At 42.6% G+C, this 19,484-nt stretch overlaps 1 protein-coding gene across 6 annotated transcripts in view; it reads left to right on the top strand.

Moving 5' to 3' along the window:
- The first annotated feature begins 1,580 nt into the window (after positions 1-1,580).
- brsk2a (BR serine/threonine kinase 2a) overlaps positions 1,581-19,484 on the top strand; it is a 177,168-nt gene continuing 159,264 nt past the window's right edge. Inside the window, exons 1-2 of one of the 6 annotated variants that reach the window (XM_040025242.1) lie at positions 1,581-1,946; positions 2,083-2,183. In XM_040025242.1, coding sequence (XP_039881176.1) covers positions 2,090-2,183 — 94 coding nt within the window. In that variant the 5' untranslated portion in view covers positions 1,581-1,946; positions 2,083-2,089. Of the gene's footprint in view, positions 2,184-19,484 lie in introns of all 6 variants that reach the window. The other 5 variants (XM_040025241.1, XM_040025243.1, XM_040025244.1 and 2 more) reach the window with 5 other exon arrangements.

Genomic DNA, 19,484 nt, shown 5'->3' with positions numbered 1-19,484 from the left:
AAATCTGCTGACCTCACTGTTTGAAATTTTGCCTATGTTTAATACAAGCATCCATCTTGTAAGAGGATATAAAAATACAGCATAAAAGGTCTGTTTTATGGTCAAATTCATGCAAACATGCACAAAGATGCAGCAGCGTAACAGTTTAATTTCTTATGGAGTCAATAATTGAAATGCAGTGACCATGATTCAGTAGAGTCTGCATTATTGAGCATATTCAGAGGAAAGCCTGTGAATCTTTCTGGAATATCCTCATCTTTGAAGTAACCTCCAGTGTGGTGTTGATGCAATTCTTGCTGCTTAATATTTCAGCAGCCTCCTCAACCTTGTTTTGTTCAAAAAAAAAAAAAAAAAAGGAAAAGGAAAAAAAAAGTAACTAGAGGTCACGGTTGTGTTTGTGCGTGTGCATGTGCATGAATATATGTGCGTGTGTTTCTCCTGCATGTGTCCCCTGACACCTGTACTCTCTCAGGGTGTGAGGAACAGACAGAGGCCAGAGCCACAGTCACAGGTCTCAGACCAGTGGGGTGTGAAATGAATCACAGGGCCAACACACTCTCCCACTGCTGCACACACTCGACTCGCTGTGTGGGTGTGTGTTGCGTGGCGTGTACGCGCGCTTGCGAGAGACAGAGGAGCATAAAAGGAGAGAAAGGACACTGAAAGAAAGGGAAGAAGGGGAGGTAGAGACAAGAAACTCCTACACTGTGGTTTTAGCTGCATTAATAGGTCCTCAGTTAATAAAGTCAGTATAAATATTTATCAGCGCTGTAACGCTTTCTCATGAGAGATGCCGTTTGGACTAATTGCGGTGTAGCTTTGGCATTTCATTTTCGTTCAGTCTTTATTGTCGACAAGACTGGGAAAGGCAAATGTGTAACAGTCTCAGGACTTCAGACCCTGCAAGAACCAGAGTCACAACTGCTTTTGTTATTTTGATTAATTTCAGTGTCATTAGGGAATTTGAACCTCATAAGTCAGCCCTAAAATCTTGTTTTGTGGATTTTTTCCCCCCACATTATGCTCACGTGGTGCAAATTCATAAATAAATTTGTGTTTGAATGACCCCAAATGAATTTAAGTCTAGCTTTAATATAACACCGGTGTACTGCTTGCACGGGTTTGCCTGTGAGAAACCATAAAACACAACAGGGTACAATTCTTTCGCTAATTTTTATTTCACTTGGATATTTCAGCTTCCTTTTGTAGATAGCAAAAATGATCTCATTCATCTGCCTAAGGTGAAAAGCTTCTCGGTGCTTACCATAAATCTGAATTTAAGATGTGCGGGTGCAAGTGACCTTTTGTGACCTGTAAGGAGAAAACTTGAAATCAGTTTTTTTTAAGCTTTTCTTTTCAGCATATTTGCATACTTGAGTGGAGTATTTGAATGAAAGTGAGACATATTTGAATAATCATGGATAAAGGGTTTTTATTGCACGACAGAGAGTAAACATACAAATATTTGAAGAATTTCAAATGAACTTGATCAGAGAAGCTCCTTAATAGTAGATGTAAATCTTGGGCTTAAGTTGAAGATTTACATTATATTTCTTATTTTTTAAAAAGGCTTCAGTTGATGGGCACATTCACGGGGGCATTTAAATTTTGCGGCTTATGCTTTACATGTTATTAGGCACTTACCTTGCTTTTAATGAACTGTTCATTCGGGATTAAACTCTTTAAGATCACAACCTGCAGCTCTTCTGGAAAAAGCAAAAATCCTCCAGCAACAAGAAACGGGGCGGCAGAGTAGGGGATCCGGTGCTCTGGTTGGTTGTATCGGCTGTCAATCATCCACGAGTACTCGGCAGCACCTCCCACAGACGCACAGCGGCAGCGCAGCTTTCACCCACAATGATATTCAAGGCACTTGCGGCTCGTCTGCAGCGATAGGAGAAAAGAGGACAGAAAAGAGAGCCTCACCTCCTCTAACAGCGAGTGAGGTAGGGAAAAAGAGTCAGAGAGCGAGAGGAAGACGAGAGGCTGTGGAGTTAAAAGAAAGACAACGGCGGCTTGGACCTCCTGCCAGGACTCTTTAATTGTCTGCGCTTTATTATAAAGTGTCTAATTTTCACACAGATTCGACATGTCATCATCCGGTAAAGACAACAGCGGTGCCCAACACGCCAATTACGTGGGACCTTACCGTTTGGAGAAGACGCTCGGAAAAGGACAGACAGGTTAGTTGGGACAGCTTGCTCGCGGCATCCTCTCTAATTGCACAATTTATTTTCGGAGCGCTCCGCAGCGAGTTGAAATTTGGCCGGCTAGGGTGTCTGCAGGTGATAAATAACTAACCGCTTAGTTACAAACACCTGCCCAGCCTTGTGGGGAATTTGGAGGGTTGTTTCGCCAGCGGTCTGACATAATCATTGTTCACACAGGATGTTGCTTTACATTGTTTTATTGGCTGTGCGTTGGCGTTGGACTGTGTGTGTGTGAATTAAGGAGCAGCAGCGTGGAAGCCGTTCAGCAGCAGAAATGATGACAGTGTGATGGGCAATGAAAATGAACTTTTTGTGTTTTGGCTCCCCTGTTTGTATGTGTGTGCGTGTGTGTGTGTGCTCTGTGATTGGAGCACAACGCCCGTTAATCCCGATTTGCCTGATACATTGATCTATTCTTAGTCCGCAGGCACGCAAGGGGGAGGCAGGCGTTTCTCCTATAGGCTCTGGCTGCAATACGTGGGTTTCCTCCGTTACGGAGTAACATGTCCCACCTTGACAGATGAGCTGTTCACAGAGCTGGGAAATAAGAGCCACGCTGATGTATATTCATACACCCCCAGCCAGGAGATGCGACTGGGGCTTCCTATACGAGTCACATGCTTTATCTGAGCCTAGACAGCAATGACACTGCAGTTTCTAAAGTTGCATGGCACATGCTCTCTCCAATCAGCAGGTCTCGATTCCATAATATTTCACGCTAGGTTATGAGTAGCCCACAAGGCAGTAGCACATCACTGTCCAGTACGTCCCCCTGTTGAACGGTGAGAATCCTCTGCGATCAAGTACATGCAGCCAGTGGAGCCATGTGAAAGGAGAGGCAGGCACAGCCCTGTGTAGGCAGAAATAGCAGGAGTGATGCAGCATGCTCTGTAAGCTCAACAGCACTTAGAATGAGAGAGGGAGTGGGACTTTTTCTTCTGCTCTTTCACTATCTCTCTCTGTAGATTTTTCTTCCCATCTGTTGTCTAAAATGGCTACAACAGGCGTCAGTTCCCCTAGCCCGTCCAGCTGGTCATGCTGAGCAACCCTGTGTGTATGTGCAAATGTTTGTGCACGCTCTCAGACAGTATGCTTTCTTAAAATGACCACTTAGTCACCTGACCAGCGCTCACTGTTCATTAGTGGGTCTGAGGGGGGAGGGAGCACGTCTTCATAATCCCTCTTTAACTGTAGAAGATATTTGAACGAGTCCTGTTTCGCACCATGACGCCCACAGGTGGATTCAATAAAAGTTTGTTAACCAGCACAGTGCGATGCATAATGATTTCCATATGATCTATTAGTCGTAGTTAAAGTTTATGCAGCAGTTGATTTTTAAAACAACCTAATAATACACGCAGTATTCACATCCTCCTGACACCTATCTATTTTATCATTTGTATTTATAGGAACCCCTCACTCACTTTTAAATAGCTCTCAGGAGTCCCTAATGTGTGTTTATGATGGTGCAGAGCTGGTTCCATGGCTGGATATTTAATCATATGTTGTCTCTGTAATCTATGGCACAGTGTGTATTCATGTGAATGCTGGGGCAGATTTCGATGAACGTTTCGTACTCTCCTCTGAAGTCTAGTATGGAGTATGCAAGTTACAGGTCAGCTTGCAAGATATAACTTTTATCAAACTTACTTGGGCTGAATTTATCAAAAGGTTTTTACTTTTTAAAACATTTTTCAGTCAGACAGGTTTTTCTAATTGAATAACAGTCATTTAGTTTGAATGCTTTTGCTCTGGTTTTTCAATTACATCTCGGGGCTCATATGCACTGAAATAACCAGGCCCAGCGTTATGTGTTTGTCCATGTTCTCTGTTAGAAAATTCATTTGGTTATTGGCATCTGTGGTGCTAGTCCACGCCAAACCTATTCAGATTAATGACACTGCCTAATATCCCATTCTCCCATTTACCATTTGTTAATCTGTCAGATCTTTTTCCCAGGCCCCACGGAAAGGGTTGGCCTGGCAACTGAGTGCACCCAATGGGCTGGTCTTAACCGCAAGTGGCAGCTGAGACTGTCCAATGAGCAAAGTCCTCTGTGAGCTTTCCCAGGCTATGGTTGGCTGGTATTATTGGAGGGGAGAAAGCGGAAGCCCTCTGGTAGATCTGGCGATCCTGCTCAGAGGAGTTGTGCTTTTCCATGTTCATTAAGTGATTAGGCCCTGTCCTGACATATACACATAAACACACACACATGGCCACCTCAGTAATTCTGGTTGGCTTTCTGATCTAATCCTCTACACAGCCAAAGCCCCGTCAGCTCTTACTCACACGTTCACGTGGCCCAAAGGTAGCATTCTAACTCCTGTCCCACTCTGGCTTTCAAACTCCACCTTCATGTTACTGTGCAGCTTGCATACAACAAGTCACATATACTCTTTTGCAGTGATGCAGTACAAATAGTGGGATGCATATTCTATATATTCCCTTGTCACAGAAGAGCAAGCGTGTTTACTCAGTACTTGTAGACCATATGACGATTTCTTTGTCAGGTGTAAGATGGGGCCTGAAGCAGTCTTGAAATATTGAGTGTTCTTATCGGGGCTGAAGCATCAAAAGTATGGAATCCAGGTTTTGGCCCAACCTGCCCAGTGCACTGTCTACGGTTCTATGTAGTCAATGAGCCTAAAATCCAAGATTTAGTTCATTCTGGAAGGTGGTGGGAAGACTAAGGAAAAACTCATAATTTGTTTTGATTTCACCATGATTTGATCACGACAGACAGACAAACCCTGTTATCCTGATGCAACTCTAGTTCACGCTTTACATGAAGAATATTTAAACACCACAGTGCTCACCGGATTAACATCCTTAACACCTCCACATGGCTAATTAGCATGAACAACATGAACACATGGCTAATGATTGTATCATTATGCATGATATAAACTTGACTGAAGCTACTTCTCAGTTGGACTTTCTCAGCCTTTATTTACATGTGTGTTGTTTACCCCAACACAAAACGTGCTCTTAATGGCTAAAAGTTTTGGCTAACACGGTGGTGTCTTTGCAGTTAGCTACAGGGCCGAACTGGTCTCATTTTAGCGTCTATGGAGGATCTGAGAAGCTGTGTTTCACAACTTTCACTAGATTTCTTCCCTAAAACATCCTATGAACAGCTCTGGTAGCCATGGGATGACAGGATGAGGGCAAGAAACGTACAATAGATGCAGAAGGTGGAACATTTGCATTGTGGATTCTGGATTTGTATTTGGTATATGTGTGCATTTACTCTCTCAGAATTCCCATTCAGCTTTACTTTCTGTCAAACACTTAAGTTGAACTCCATGCACTGTTAGGCTGTATTATATCCTATATTAGCTTCACGAGCCTCTAATCTGTGTCACGATGGCCTAGAGACTGAGGTAGCACTTATTAAAACCCTTATTAAAATGTAGAACTTGAATGTCTCCATCACGCTGGGATTTGCAGTCACAGCCTTCTTGCATTTCAAAATCGTGTAGCTTTGTTTGACAAAGCTGAATATGTTTAATTTGTGTTTTTGCCAGTGCACTGACTTAACACAGGCTGAATCACCGCTCTGTTCCTTAATGCTTTGGAAAACACTGCCTTGCTTTGCCTTTACTTTGTTCCTGAAGGCTGTTGATTAGTGAAATAGAGGCCTATTGTCTGGAAAACACTGCATGCTAATCCAGCGTAAATCCCAGTTTTGTTTTTTGTTTTTTGTTTTTTCATGCTAGACTTGGATATTGACAGGCTAAGCGATGGAGGTTGATGTGTAGGCTCCTTGATTCTTTGGTTGACGTTTAGAGAGTGAAATCATTTGTGCTTCAGTGACTTTCATATTGACTGCTCAGCTGATAAAAAGCTCTGCGTGAAGTTGTGTCTTGCGTTCTCTTTCTCTCTTTAGGTCTCTCTGCTTTTATCTATATGCTGGAGAGTTCTTGTTTTGGGTTTCCTGTGCCTACCAGGCATTGGAGCCAGCATCTAGCTGGTCTCGCTGTTTTAGAGTCAGCAAAGGGCCGGCTGGTTTCTAACTCCAACTGCCGATTTCACTATTTGTAGTATTGGGTTGTGTTTGTGCATCTTTGTGTATGAACGATGGAGGAAAATCCATCCATGTATACATTACCCAGATTGTTCTTGGAGCCTGGTGCAATGGTGATGCACAACCGTTAATTCTGCATTGATTGATAGCTAGTAAGCCGGTGATTTAGTTCATCGGCCACTCCCAAAGATTTCCTGTCAGGTGAAATAGATCCATACTGTTTCACAACACATGATATTCCTGATGATGACAAGTGACTAGGACATGTTCGTTCAATGCTGTCAATGAAAAGCCACTTGGCAAATCCACAAAAGTGAAATGCATTTGGGTGCTTACACGTGTGCGTCTTGTGAATCGAACAGGTGATCGTACTACAGGTGATCTATAGCCTCCTTGCCATTTTTTAAAAAATAAAAATAAAAAAGGAGAAAAAATGAAACACAAAAAGCTCAAACACAACTCTCTTACTCCCCCGTGTTCACAAGATTACCCAGAAAAAGTTGCCAGGTTTGACCTAAAATTGGTGAGTGAGGGGAAATAAATGAAAGGCTGCGATGATAGGCCCATGTTTCAAGGGGCCTGTTCAAAGATTCAGGTCAGAGAAGCCCTGACCCAAAAGCTGTACTCTGTTGCTCCCAGCTGGATAGCACCTCATGTTAGGATGCTGGATCAGAGCTGTAGAGCAGGAAGGCAAGCTTCCTCGGTCTCAGCCGTTTGGCTGTCTAGCTAAAGCTGAAGCCCTGCTCTCTCTGTATTGAAATGTATCTGAAATAATGGGAGATGTGTGCGTGTCTCGCCTAGGTTGTTATATTTTGGATAAAAATATATATTTAATGTGTATTTAGGCTGTTGCTTCAATGTTCTGGTCATTTTTATGGGTTCTTTAAGTAACTCAAACCAAGAATGTAGTCTTTTCACAGTCTGCATCGTTGGCTGACGTTATATAATGATGATGGTCTCTGTCATTTAATGTCCCTCTCTTCTCATCTCCCTCGCTCCATCTCGTTCCCTCTCTGTGTCCCTCTTCCCCATGGCCAGTCAAGATTCATACAGGGATTCAGCCATGTGGTAAATCAGACAAGACCTCAGTGGAATTGCATCGATTGGGAGGAATGTATGTAGCCAACGATTTTCAGAGATTAATGACGAGGAAAGAGGTGGAGAACTGGTGCAGGGGGGGCAAAGGGAAGGAGGAACCTTGAACCGAGAGAGCATGAAGCTGTGGTGAATGTTCTGACTGAAGTGGAGGTTATTAATTAAGGCAAAGTATCGATCATTCTCTTCATTATTCTCCCCTCCTCCCTGATTTTCATCTCTCTATTGCTGACCTCCAGGCCAGGAAAGGGTTCAGTCTTTAAATGGGAGGACAGTGAATAAAGAGCGGGAGTGCTGGAATAGTCTCTGTGGCTGATCATGAATGAGGGTGTTTATTTATTGTGTGTATTTTTTTGGACAGGCCCTATCACATCCTATTTGGTTTTCAACCTAACTCAGTGCATGTGCTGTCACTACATCTCTGTTACATTACATAGCATGGAGAATCGGGTTAGGGCGACGTGATGCTACGGTCTGTTTTCCCTGAGTTACAGCGGGCCACATACACACCCACGCAAACAATATCTGTTCACTCTGTCCATATCTTTCTCTCTATCACTGAGGTCCCCACTTCTGCTCAGCTTCTGTGTTTCGTGTAATGTGTTATCGTCTCGCACTATTTAAAATTTCACACTGCTAGTTTTGCAACGCAGCACTGAGAATGCGAGCAGAAACGTACCGTTTTTCTTTTCACGGTGCAAAAACTGTTACATTTATACTTGATTTTGTTTGCACTGTTCAAACAAAGTCACTGTTTAGTAAAACATGCCTCTTGTTCGGCTTTTAAACATCCTTCTACCAGCCGCAGTCTCTGTGAATGTTTGATGCTGCCAGTCAGCTTTTCAGTCAGTCAAGTCAGCTGCCACATCTTTTGTTCTGTGTTAACTTGGAGCATTTAGGAGACACTATAATGTATTAAACGTCTGTGCGCACAGCAGTTGTCTTAATCAGCCAGCCTCTCTTTCTTTCGCGCTCTCTCTCTCTCTCTCCTCTCCCAGTTCAGATTAACCCTTGCTGAGCTGCTTGTCTGGCTCTGACTGTGAGAACACCGGGTTGGTTGCCAAGGTTGGCTGTCTGGTTGTCATGGTTTCCCTGCTTCTTGCTGGTTCCCAGTCTTCCCTCATGAAGAAATAAAGGGAATACTCTCTCTCTAACTCTCTCCTCTTACTGTCTCTCATGCTGTCTCTATTGCTCTCATTCCTCTCGCTTTCTAGCTCTGTAAGTGGCTGCAATCTGAAGTTAGCATCGTAACAGTCATGCTGCAAAGTCCTCCGCTGCTTTTCGCAAGCTTGTCTTTGTTTCTGTTTCCCTGCCTCGCTGCTACATGCCTCTGGAAAAAGAGTCTGTGAACGACTGTTTTGAAGAAATGCTGCATGTGTGTGTTGGCCGTGTGCTCGCGCGTGTGCTCAGACATACGGTCATGGATCAGACCGGCTTGCCCTGCTCTGTGCTCTGCGCTGTGTGCTGTGTTCCCATTTAAATCTGGGAGATTAGCACATGTGGGGAGCCTCGGCTTTAGTTGCTGTCAGCTCAGTTAGCCTTGGCACGCTGTCCTCAGATCAGGGGGGAATCTCTGCGCTCATCCCCCCTCCAATGCTGTCTGTCGCGCTGTACCTTATCCATTAAAAAGTAGAGGAGTGGGCCACTGACCTTGACTTTTGCAGCGTTTTAAAAAACACACACATCACGTTAATGCAGGATGTGAATTTAAAGATATTTTTTTTAAAATGAAATTTTATAAGATTCCAAATGTTAAGTAGCATTATTTAAAATGCTTATACTCCGGCAAGCTTTAAGTGGTATATTTAATTTTGTGAATCTTCCTGTTTCTTTTTAACTAACTAACAAATATCAGCAGATGCACACTAAAAGCCTTTGTGTACTAAATGAATACATTGGAAATCAAGTGTGAAGATAAATGAAAGAGTCGTGTTTGTCATTTTAGGATTCTTTTTAGCCAAGCTGGCTAATTCACCTGGGGTGCTTTGCCATTAAGAAAGTCAGCTAGCCTGGAAAGTTTTGCTTATTGAAGTATAATTGAATTTCCAGTATGAATACACTGAATGAATGACTATTAAATTGCACGAACTGGTGCCTTTGCTTTTGCAGACCTGCTGGCAACTCCCTTTGGACTGCATTCCAAGAAAAAAAAAAATACATGAATGAAAATGTGCGCTCATTTACTGAGTGAAGCGCATCCCAGATGGCAGGGGCAGGGTAATTGTGATGCATTCAGAGTTTCCACTGCCACGCGCTCTGTTGTCAGCTCTTTAGGATATGGAGCACAATGTCATCCACGAAACACCTGAGACGTGGCTCGGCATGTGAAGTGAAGCAGACAGGCCTCAATAAGATTAGGTTAGATGAGCATGACTGGTCACAAACCGGGAACCTGCACTGCCTTCTTGTCTCTTTGACACTGACTTCTAACACTTGGCCGGACTTAAGAGACTTATCACAATGTTTGCGAGCTCAACTCATTTTATCCCAGCGTGAAAGATGAAGGTGACTGTTATTTATCGAGAGAGGGAAGAGGACAGGTTTGGTTTGATAATGGGCCTGGATCACAGGTGTACCACAGTTGTTCGGCCAAAACAAACAGTTTCTTTTGTGTTGCCACTCGATCAGAGACGGGGTCAGCGCTTTGAGCCTGCTGCCAGGTCACATCCTCTGTCATGACTACAAATTAGGATGAAAACTGATCTGAGATGACAGTGAGTCTAGTACAGTGTAACTAATTATTGGGAAAATTCAGAAACTGTATTATTCTCATACATTTTAGGTAAAAAAACAAAACAAAACAACCAATCTGCTTCATATTTTTGCACAATCTTTGCTTTGGTTTGCTCAAAGATTCTGTTAAATTACTACTTTAGAAGTATAGGGGTGTTTATTTCAGTTATTTTGTGTGTAGGCTTTGATTGTTGTTTGTTGTGGCTTCCGGTGTTCAGCTGGAAATGTAGATTACAGTAGCTCTGCTGTGAAATAACAGTTCAGTGACAGCTAAATGTCAGTACTTTACTACTGTAGTTAATGTGTGTTTTGAATGTGTTTTTTCCCTCTTTTGGCCTAAATTGTTGGTTCATCCAGTGCTACTTTCCTCAAAATCTGTGGCCTTGCAGTACTGTGCTAGTTTGTAAAAGTATTTCAGCATAAATCTTTTGATACCACCAGAAAGCTTTCCTATTTGGACATTGCACCAACCAGAATTTAGCTTTCTCCCTGTATTATTATTATTTAACACCAATTAATAGGGGACAGCATTAGACTAAAGATTAGGTGCTATTTATTATGCATCATTACCACTGCACTGCTTGTTCCTTTGTTAATGTTCTCATATGAACTGACTGGAAATATTAAATTAATTCTCATATAATTCGATTATTAACTCTAAAACTCACATTTATGTTGCAGTTGAAAATGAATAGCTCTATTTTTCTTTCAACAGGCTTAAAGTCTGAGTCAGACGAAGTAAATAGAAGCCCTATAGAATCTATTCAATACTGATGAAAAAATATCTTCAAAGGAGCCCAACTTTTGTTGGTGTCAGATCTTTATCTTTTTTTTTTAAAGTTTTGCAATTTTTCTTTCTTACCTTACGTCTCACTTCCCTTTTCACACTCTTTTTTTTTTTTTTACAAATTAGACAGTTTGTGGGGTAATTGTTAAAATAAAAAAGCGATGAAGTCATTGGTTGTTTCATCTTTCGATCCCAGCTAGTTGGCTTTGTTTATTCATTGCTAAGAGCAGCTTGCTTCTGCGGTGGCTGTTGCTGTGTGTTAAGCCACTGTGTGTGTATGTGAGAGTGTGTAGACTGGTCTGACTGCTGGAGCTTTAGTGTGCACTGCGTGTTCCCATTTCACAAGCTCTCTGTCGATACATAACAGCATCTGAGGGCTGTAACTCATGGGACAGGGGTGAACATGAGAGAGGCAGAGAGGAAGGGGGGTACAGCCTTGCCAAAGGAGAGAGTTTCTGAGTGAGAAAAAGAGTCACAGCAGTAAAGCGTCTCTCAGGGTCAGTGCCTCTATTATCATTCAAATCCAGCATGCACACCAACCACGTTGATGCACAGTTGCACATGGTGCACAAACACGAGCACACACACAGAGACTGGAATGTGCTGTGTAGCAGTACTGTGGTGGATTTTTTTTTCTTTCTTTTAGTTATACAGGAGTGGCTGCAGCAGAGCTTCTACGGCATCAGTGGTGGAAATGCATCCACAGCAGGAAGGATTGCTCTTGGTACAGAGCCTGAAGACACACAAACATGTACACACACTTCTTCATGCCCGTAGGATATTTAGGAGGCTTGTTCCTCTACTCTTCACTCCCGTCCTCCGTTTCACCTCACAAGAACTTAACTGTCAGTGAAGACGCGTTGGAAAGTGTTTCATACAGTCTGTATATTTGTAAATTGCACATGTATCTTCTCACTGCTATGATGTGATGAGTCAGTAGCCATAGCAACACAGACACACACTCTTCATGTGTAATTTCACATGCCAGGGGTACGATTGTGGCCAAGCCCAAATAAGTTGTTGTTTTGATTGGTCAGCTGTGTTTTCTATCCTCGGTGCTGTTTTGATGCATTACAGGGTGTGGAATGAGAGCACGATTGTGAGTCAACAGTGTGTTCGTGTCCATTTGGCTCTGCAGACACTGCTGCGTGTTGTAGAAAAGCTGACGGCATATGCAGGTTGGCGTGTGGCACCGCATGACTCATGGGTACATTATTATAATCATTATGACAGTTACTGTCCGTATATGATACTCTTTCAACCCGTCTGCTGTGGTGCAGACAGTACAAGTTTACCTTGAGTTTATATAATATCTCTTTTGGGAAACATTTAAATGACAGTACTTGGACCAAACCACTGAAGGAAAGGCTTTGGTGAAGCTTTCATTCAAAATATTTAAAATTACTACCGAGGATTTCAACGGATAAATAATAAAGCTGAACTTATCCTTCTTACACTTGTAATCTCCAAATTCATTTCACCTGTAACCTCAGAATTCATTCCTGTTCTCTTGTATTTCTGTGTCCATTACACTCTGTCCGTACATGTCTTGCAACAGTCTCCCTTTCTGACCCTTCCTCTTCCTGCTCCCTCGTTTCCTCGCTTTGTGCCTAATGGAGGTATTCCCCTGCAGCCTTCAGACCTCGCACTGCCATTCTGCTCAGGTAGGGCTCATTTCATGCAGCATGATTAGATCTCACTGGCTGCAATTCAGGGCTGGATAAGCCAGAGTGCTGTGGGCCTGCATAGTAGCAGAAGGAATTCAATTAAATCTTTACATATACTCCCCTTGCAGTATATACCTGCCAATCTGCACATAATATGCACATAAATTTTAACCCACACAAGCAAGCATGAATGTAAAAATTCTCATACATTACATCAGGCTTTCATTTTTGCACACTATAGTGGCCGTGGCTTAATATACAATGAAATTTGATCTATGTATATATGATTAACCTTGCATAATGCATTAACTCTTATAAGATTACCACCTCCCCTTCTTTTCCAGCTCAGTTTCCACATCTTTCTCACTGTAACACACCAAAGACCCCATTTGTAACATTAAAAATAGTAAATCACACACACACACAGCCATTCATGGGTGTGTGCGTAAATGGGTTAATTTGATGTGAACCGAGGCTATCACAGTGCATCTAATGAAAGACGCATACCCTGTGTTGGCTTTATGGGCCAGTGCTGGTAATTGCTTGTAAAGACTGATCTGAGCTGAATGTATCCTCATACTTCATGTAACAAACCACAAGGGAAGACACTAATAGTAATTGGACAATGATATAAGACTAAAGTGTGTGCGTGTGATTTTAACGTGGCCTCTTCTCACATTTTATTATCTCTCATTAAAGTTTTTTTTATGTATCTGAGATTTTGTAATGCGTGGCATTTCATATGTTTGTCAGCATAAAACAGAAGTGAGAACTGCACTGCATTATTACTTGATGTTGTTCACTCACGTTTCTGATGCCCTTAAGCTTGTGACTGTGTCTGTACAACTTGAGCTGATTAGCCTTGCAAGGGACCTGAATTTATTACTCTGTCTTCACCAGTGTCATTATACCTCAGCCTCTTATATTCACTCCGTAATGAGACTTTATGAAATATTCTAACCTTTACCTGGAGGTGCTCATTGTATGTGTGTTTCTGTGTATCGGCACTGACGGATACAGCGAAACGAGGGACAGACAGACTCGTGAATACATTTCCACGCACCTGCATGCGGACATAATTCGAGCCTGTGTAATGATTTGTTATTCCAGAGTTTATCGTAGCAGCCGATGAAGGGGTCCAGGCTAGATCAGGCTCATTAAACCTGAGCGAGAGATGTGCCTGTTGGCTGGGTGTGTGTTTGCTTTAGTCTGCGTCTCCTCTCTTCTTACACTTCATCCCCGATCACCCTCTCCCTCTCTTTCTATCGCTGTCTCTAACGGAGTACAACACTAAATCAGCCTGGCCTTTTAATTAAAAGTCACATTTTCTGTGCTCTAAGCGCGCTATAAACAGGCTGAGCTGCACATGGACACCTCGCTGCTCCCTCTCTAAAACATGTACAGTAGACTGTAGACTGTACGTCAGACCAGCGTCGTGAGAGGAATGTTGATCTTTAAGAAAAACCTCTTCATTCGTCATGTACTTAATTTTCTCACTCGTCTAAAAGAAGTAGTTAATTTACCCCCCCTTTGTCTTGTTTGACTTTAGGAGTAGACCCTCTCTGCTGCCCTTGCCCCATTTGAAGATCGCTTTAATGAAGTGCTCTTGTTCCCTGTGAATTATACTGCAGCAGTTTTTATGTCACGTATGAGAAGTCCCATGTATGAGGGCATGGAGGTGAGAGATGAGTACAGAGAGCTCACCGAGGCCCTCTCCCGGGGCCCGAAGTTATGTGTCCAGACTACGGAGCGATTCATTAACCGATTCCCAGCACTCGCATCAGGCCTATTCGGGTTCACACAGGCTCTCAGCCTGATGTTGATCTTGCCTTTACATGCCCCTCACACACAAGGCAGTCTCTGAAGTCTTATGGAGAGGCTAAGCATGGTTGGTGGAGATTGGGGATGAGGGTCCTCCATCTAGTTGGTGTTATATAAGCACAGAGTGATTAGTGGTCTCCCTGTGGGTGTCGTCTTGGTTTAATGGCTAGAACCTCATGTCAAACACAGCTGCTATTTAGTTTTAAGTGGATTTTACCCATTTCTGTTTATGTGGACGCATGCGTAAAATTTCATTTCTGCAACACCAAATCGCATGCAGGGAGTGTTCATAATGTATGAATACGCATAACCCGCATTGTTACTCTGAGAGCAAGCATATGCATAGATATAACAGTGATAGCTTGTATGTGATTAATCTCTGAGGCCCTGAGGTGATGGGGTCAGAGTGGAGTTGCCTGTGGTGCTAATGACAGTGATTAAAGTGGGGGTCGCTGGGGCTTAACCTTCATCAGATTCTTCTCCTCAATATGCTGTCCCCATGGGACATGGCTAACCTTATTACTGCTGAGGAGACCCAGTTTTACTCTTCATAGTCAGCGTGATGAGTAAATTGATGTTTTTTTTTCTTCTTTCACTTTATAATTTTTTACACAATGCCACATCATAACCTTAAACTTTTCTCTTTAGAAATTACATTCAGCAGAAGTAGAACTGGTAGCATTGTAAAGCACTCTACCAAGGCTAGCCCTTATTCTTTCTAACATCTAGTTATTCAAGCAGTTAAATATTTGGCAAATTATTCAGTGATATATTACCTCATTTAGCTGTGGAGTGTATTGCAGGGAAAGTTTAAAGCCTCTATTAGCTGTTCACCCTGTAATCTGAAACAACCCTGTTTGATTTCGTCAATTTATCATATAATATATAAGCCTTTATCACATTGCAGTCCATTTGGCATATTAAATCTTGTAACCCACATTATCCATTGTGGCACAACCCAACATCCACAATGGCAAAGCAGAAGCTGATGACAAGACAATATTTAACTTCAAAAGTTCTTTGAATGTTAATAATCTGGATGAGTGATTAGCCCAATTATAATAATACAAATAATGGCCTACATTTATATTGGTTCAGCCAGTTAGCAAAACAAGTTAATTAAGCCACGCCACATTAGTCTATGATTATTTTATTTGGACATGTAATAGCTTCAGAATGCCTCAGTGCTCACATGTTTCCAACCAAACATTGCAAATGATCCCCATCATATTAAAACCACTGGCCGCTTTGCCTTAATAGGGGTTTCCCATATTCCCCAAGCTTGCGGTAATATCTGAGTTGGATCCACATTCTCAGCCCAGCACACTGGTGAGACTGAACTAAGAGCTGAAGTCTTTTTAATGGGTTTTATCAACCATTTTCAAAGGTGCTTTTTCCTGCACCACTTGCTTTGGTTTTTTTCCATCAACTTCTTCCTCGCTCTCTCCACCCCCTCCCTCATTTCCATCCGCTTCTCCTTTTTTTTTTTTTTTTTTTTTTTACCCTGCCTTTCCAATTCCTCCTTCCTGTCCTCAAACTCCCTCACCATTTTCTCTGCAGCTCTCAGCGTCACCCTGCTGTTCCTCTCCTCCTCCATCTCTCTGTATTACCCCTTTTCAGCCTAATGGGATCATCGGTTAACATGTCTCCCTCTCTAGCCTAGGTCTCTACTATATCCTCGCTTATCGCTGTGAAGTTAATGAAATGGAGTTCAAGAATGACCTCTTCCCTCCATCACTCCCTCTCCACTTTCTCACCTATAGTATCTTCATCCCCTCATAGCAGCCTCCTTCTCTAAGTATCTTTATTCTTATAACCTTATTATTTCTTTCCTCTGACTTTAAATCTAAAGTCCAAAGTGAGCAACCCTCAGTTTTTTTTTCCTTACTCGCCTCTCTCCTATCTTTAATTCCTAATCCTAGTCTTTGCACACAATCGATGAGGCTGTAAATGAATTTCTTCCCTTCCGTCAGTATTATTATCTCCCCAAATCCTTTTTAAATGTCTGTATTCTGTAGCTCTGCCTAATACTGAAATAGAAAGGCCTGGTTGCACATAATGTTGTGTGCTCAATAGGTATAAACACCACCTGCCTACTCCCTTGGCCTCCTTTTAAAGCTTTCTTTCCTCTAACTGCCAATGTTGCGCTTCTATCAGTGACCCTGAGTCTTTTTGTATAAGTTGTAAAGCAGAGAGGAGGAGGAATTCTGCATGTGTTGGTGTATATGTCTTGTGCATGCACGAGTGCTGTCATCTCAAGCCTCCCTAACTGTCAGAAATGTCACATAAGGGTTGCCCACACAGATGGCATTGTTGGTGGGCTGTGTACGTATAATGCTGTCACCGTGTGCGTGTGTTCGTGTGTTAGAGAGAGAGGGAGAGTCTGGCTGGCCTGTCAGACTAATGCACAAATATACTGCCTGTAGCTTGGCTCATGGGTTAGTCAATGAGGAAAATGCATATGTGGATAAATGCAAAGGATTATCTGTCACGGAGTCCCTGAATATAATCACGCACGCACATGCATCCACACACACACACAGACACACACAAAGCAGCAAACCGAGCAGGGAGCGTGTGCCGGCACACCTGGTGAGTTCAGACAGCATGTCAGCATCTCACAGCAAGAGGTTCCAATCAAGACAGCGATGCTGACGTCCCCACCAGCCCCACCCCCACCTGGCTTGTATTCAGTCACCCTCCTTTTACCCCACCTACCCATCCATGCATACATTCCCCCACGCATGAACACTGATATATCTTTACACCACACTTGAGTGCAAAAAGATTCTGCTTTTTTTTTTTTTTTGTTGAGTTGCTTTATTCAGAAGTACACGCGGGTGAGTGAGTGGGAGTGCCGGTTATTTTTATACTGTGCATGCGCCTGTTTGCGTGTTAGTGTGCGCGCATGTGTGCATATTGTTTTCTTCTATACCTGGTTACCTTCATTGCTGGACATCATTATAGTCATATGGTCACCATGGTAACTAGCATAGTGTGTGTGTGTGTGTGTGTTGTTGCTGGCTTTGATGACGCACCTCATTCATTCATTCATTCATTCATTCATTCATTCATTCATTCTTATAACTGTTACTGGGGCTTTGAAACTCCAGGCCACATTACACTTGGGGGTTAGCTATAATTGATAGGACGGTTATGTGATCAAAGGCCCATGTGATCTCTGAGATGTCACAAAAATTGTCAGCGATCGCAGTTTATTGCTGATATGTTTTTAAAATTTTGCTGTCACCCTGCTGTCGCCTCATTATTAACAGCTACCTCATTGGTAAGGCACTCATAAACTCTCTTATGCTAGTTGTTCTTTATGCAATGACAATAAATTAATATTTAAAATTCTCAATAAACATATCAGTAACTGATTTGATTAAGTTATAAATAGTTTGGTATGTAGCCCCCAACACCCAAAAACCTGCCAAAAATGCAACACTTAAATGTCTTAGTCGAAGGGTCTGTCTTCACATTACTTCCTTAGACAACCTTAGATTTTTGTCCTTCCACAAAAATCCCCAAATAAACTAGATCTAAACCAGAGAAAAGAAGCTATTTCTTACATTTGACATGTTGACAATACAAATATTCAGAGAAAACCACTCTAATATATGAAGAAAACAGACCATTAATGGGGATTCAGATCAGTGCAGAATAAGAACAGAATATCATCATGGATATAACACTTAGGAAAAGTAAAAGGTAAACTATTTGGAGGAAAAAGAAGAAAACCATCTTTACAAGAAAGAAAATAGATGGATAAGGCCTGAGAGAAAAGGAGATGGTGGCTAGCTGCAAGGATTAAATCTCACTCAGGCCCAGCCCTGTGAGATTACCAGCTATCCACTCGAGTGCTATGAAAACACCGGCAGATTAGGCGTACACACATACACATGCAGGCACACCCACACACGCACCCTTATGCATGCACGTAAATACACAAACAATGTAGTGGATTAGGTCCCGTTGCTAACCCAGGGGCCAGGGTGAAGCAGATGGCTGCCCTTTGTATTGTTATGCAACCTTACTGAGAAGCACTCCACATTCATGACTCCACAATTCATTTTCCTGATGCATAGCACCCATAAAAACAAATAAGTATAATTACATTATATTATTTTATGCATACTTTGTGAAAACAGTTTGTAATCTTCTCTCACTAATCAGACATCTATTAAAAGCTGTGAAAAGATGAACCGAGTAACAGAAGAAATAGAGGAGGAAGAAGACAGGCGGCCCAGGTAGAGCGAGGGTAGTTGTGGCACAGCGCCACAAGGTTTGGAAAAGTGCCAGATAAGCATCCTTGCGCACACACAGATATACGCATTAAACACTTGCAAAACCCTCCCGGTAGGGTGCTCGGGTGAGCCAAGGTGACCTGACTTGGTGATGGAAGGGTCACCATGCCAACAGGCTGACTGATGTCACCATGGCAGCCTATGTCTGAAGGAAAGGGGGGAATTGAGTGCAGAGGTCTGTGTGTGTGTGCGCGCCTTGTGGTGGCAGGCCCTGTGTGTGTCAGGAGTCAGATGGAGTCAGGCCCTCAGAGTATTCACTGACAAGCTGACATTGAGAAAGTCTGTGTGGTACAATATGGAATGGTTGTAGGGCAAGAAACCGATTAACTGTGTAACTGTGTTCAGCTAGCTCTGAACACAGTTACAGTATATACATTCACTGGCCACTTTATTAGGTATTCTTTGCTATTATCAGTTTTGTTTTGTTTTTTTTACCCCTTTTTGCCTTCACAGTGCCTTAATATTTTGTGGCACAGGTTAAACAAGGTGCTAGAAGCACCGCTCAGAGGCTTTGCATTGCTTTCCATGTTGACATGATAGGGTGACGTGGTAGGCCATTTGATGTGTTATCATGCTAGAAACGGCCATCAGATGATGGGTACACTGTGGTCATAAGGTGACGGGCATGGTCAGCAACAGTACTCAGGCAGGCTGCGGTGTTTAAATGATGTCGCAGCAGAAATTGAGACCGATCAGACCCGGCAACAATTTTCCAATCTTCGGTGTGAATTTTAGCCTCGGGCACTAAGCTGACAGGAGTGGCTGCAAGTGTGGTGTTCTGCTGCTGTAGCCCATCTACTTCACTATTTGAAGTGCTTTGCATTCAGAGATGCTCTT

The sequence above is a fragment of the Simochromis diagramma genome, unplaced genomic scaffold (genome assembly GCF_900408965.1).
Source record: "Simochromis diagramma unplaced genomic scaffold, fSimDia1.1 OVJJ01000293.1, whole genome shotgun sequence".
In the NCBI taxonomy this organism is placed as follows: Eukaryota; Metazoa; Chordata; class Actinopteri; order Cichliformes; family Cichlidae; genus Simochromis; species Simochromis diagramma.
The sequence above is the reverse complement of the archived record's forward strand: the minus strand, read 5'-3'. Positions and strand labels throughout refer to the sequence as shown.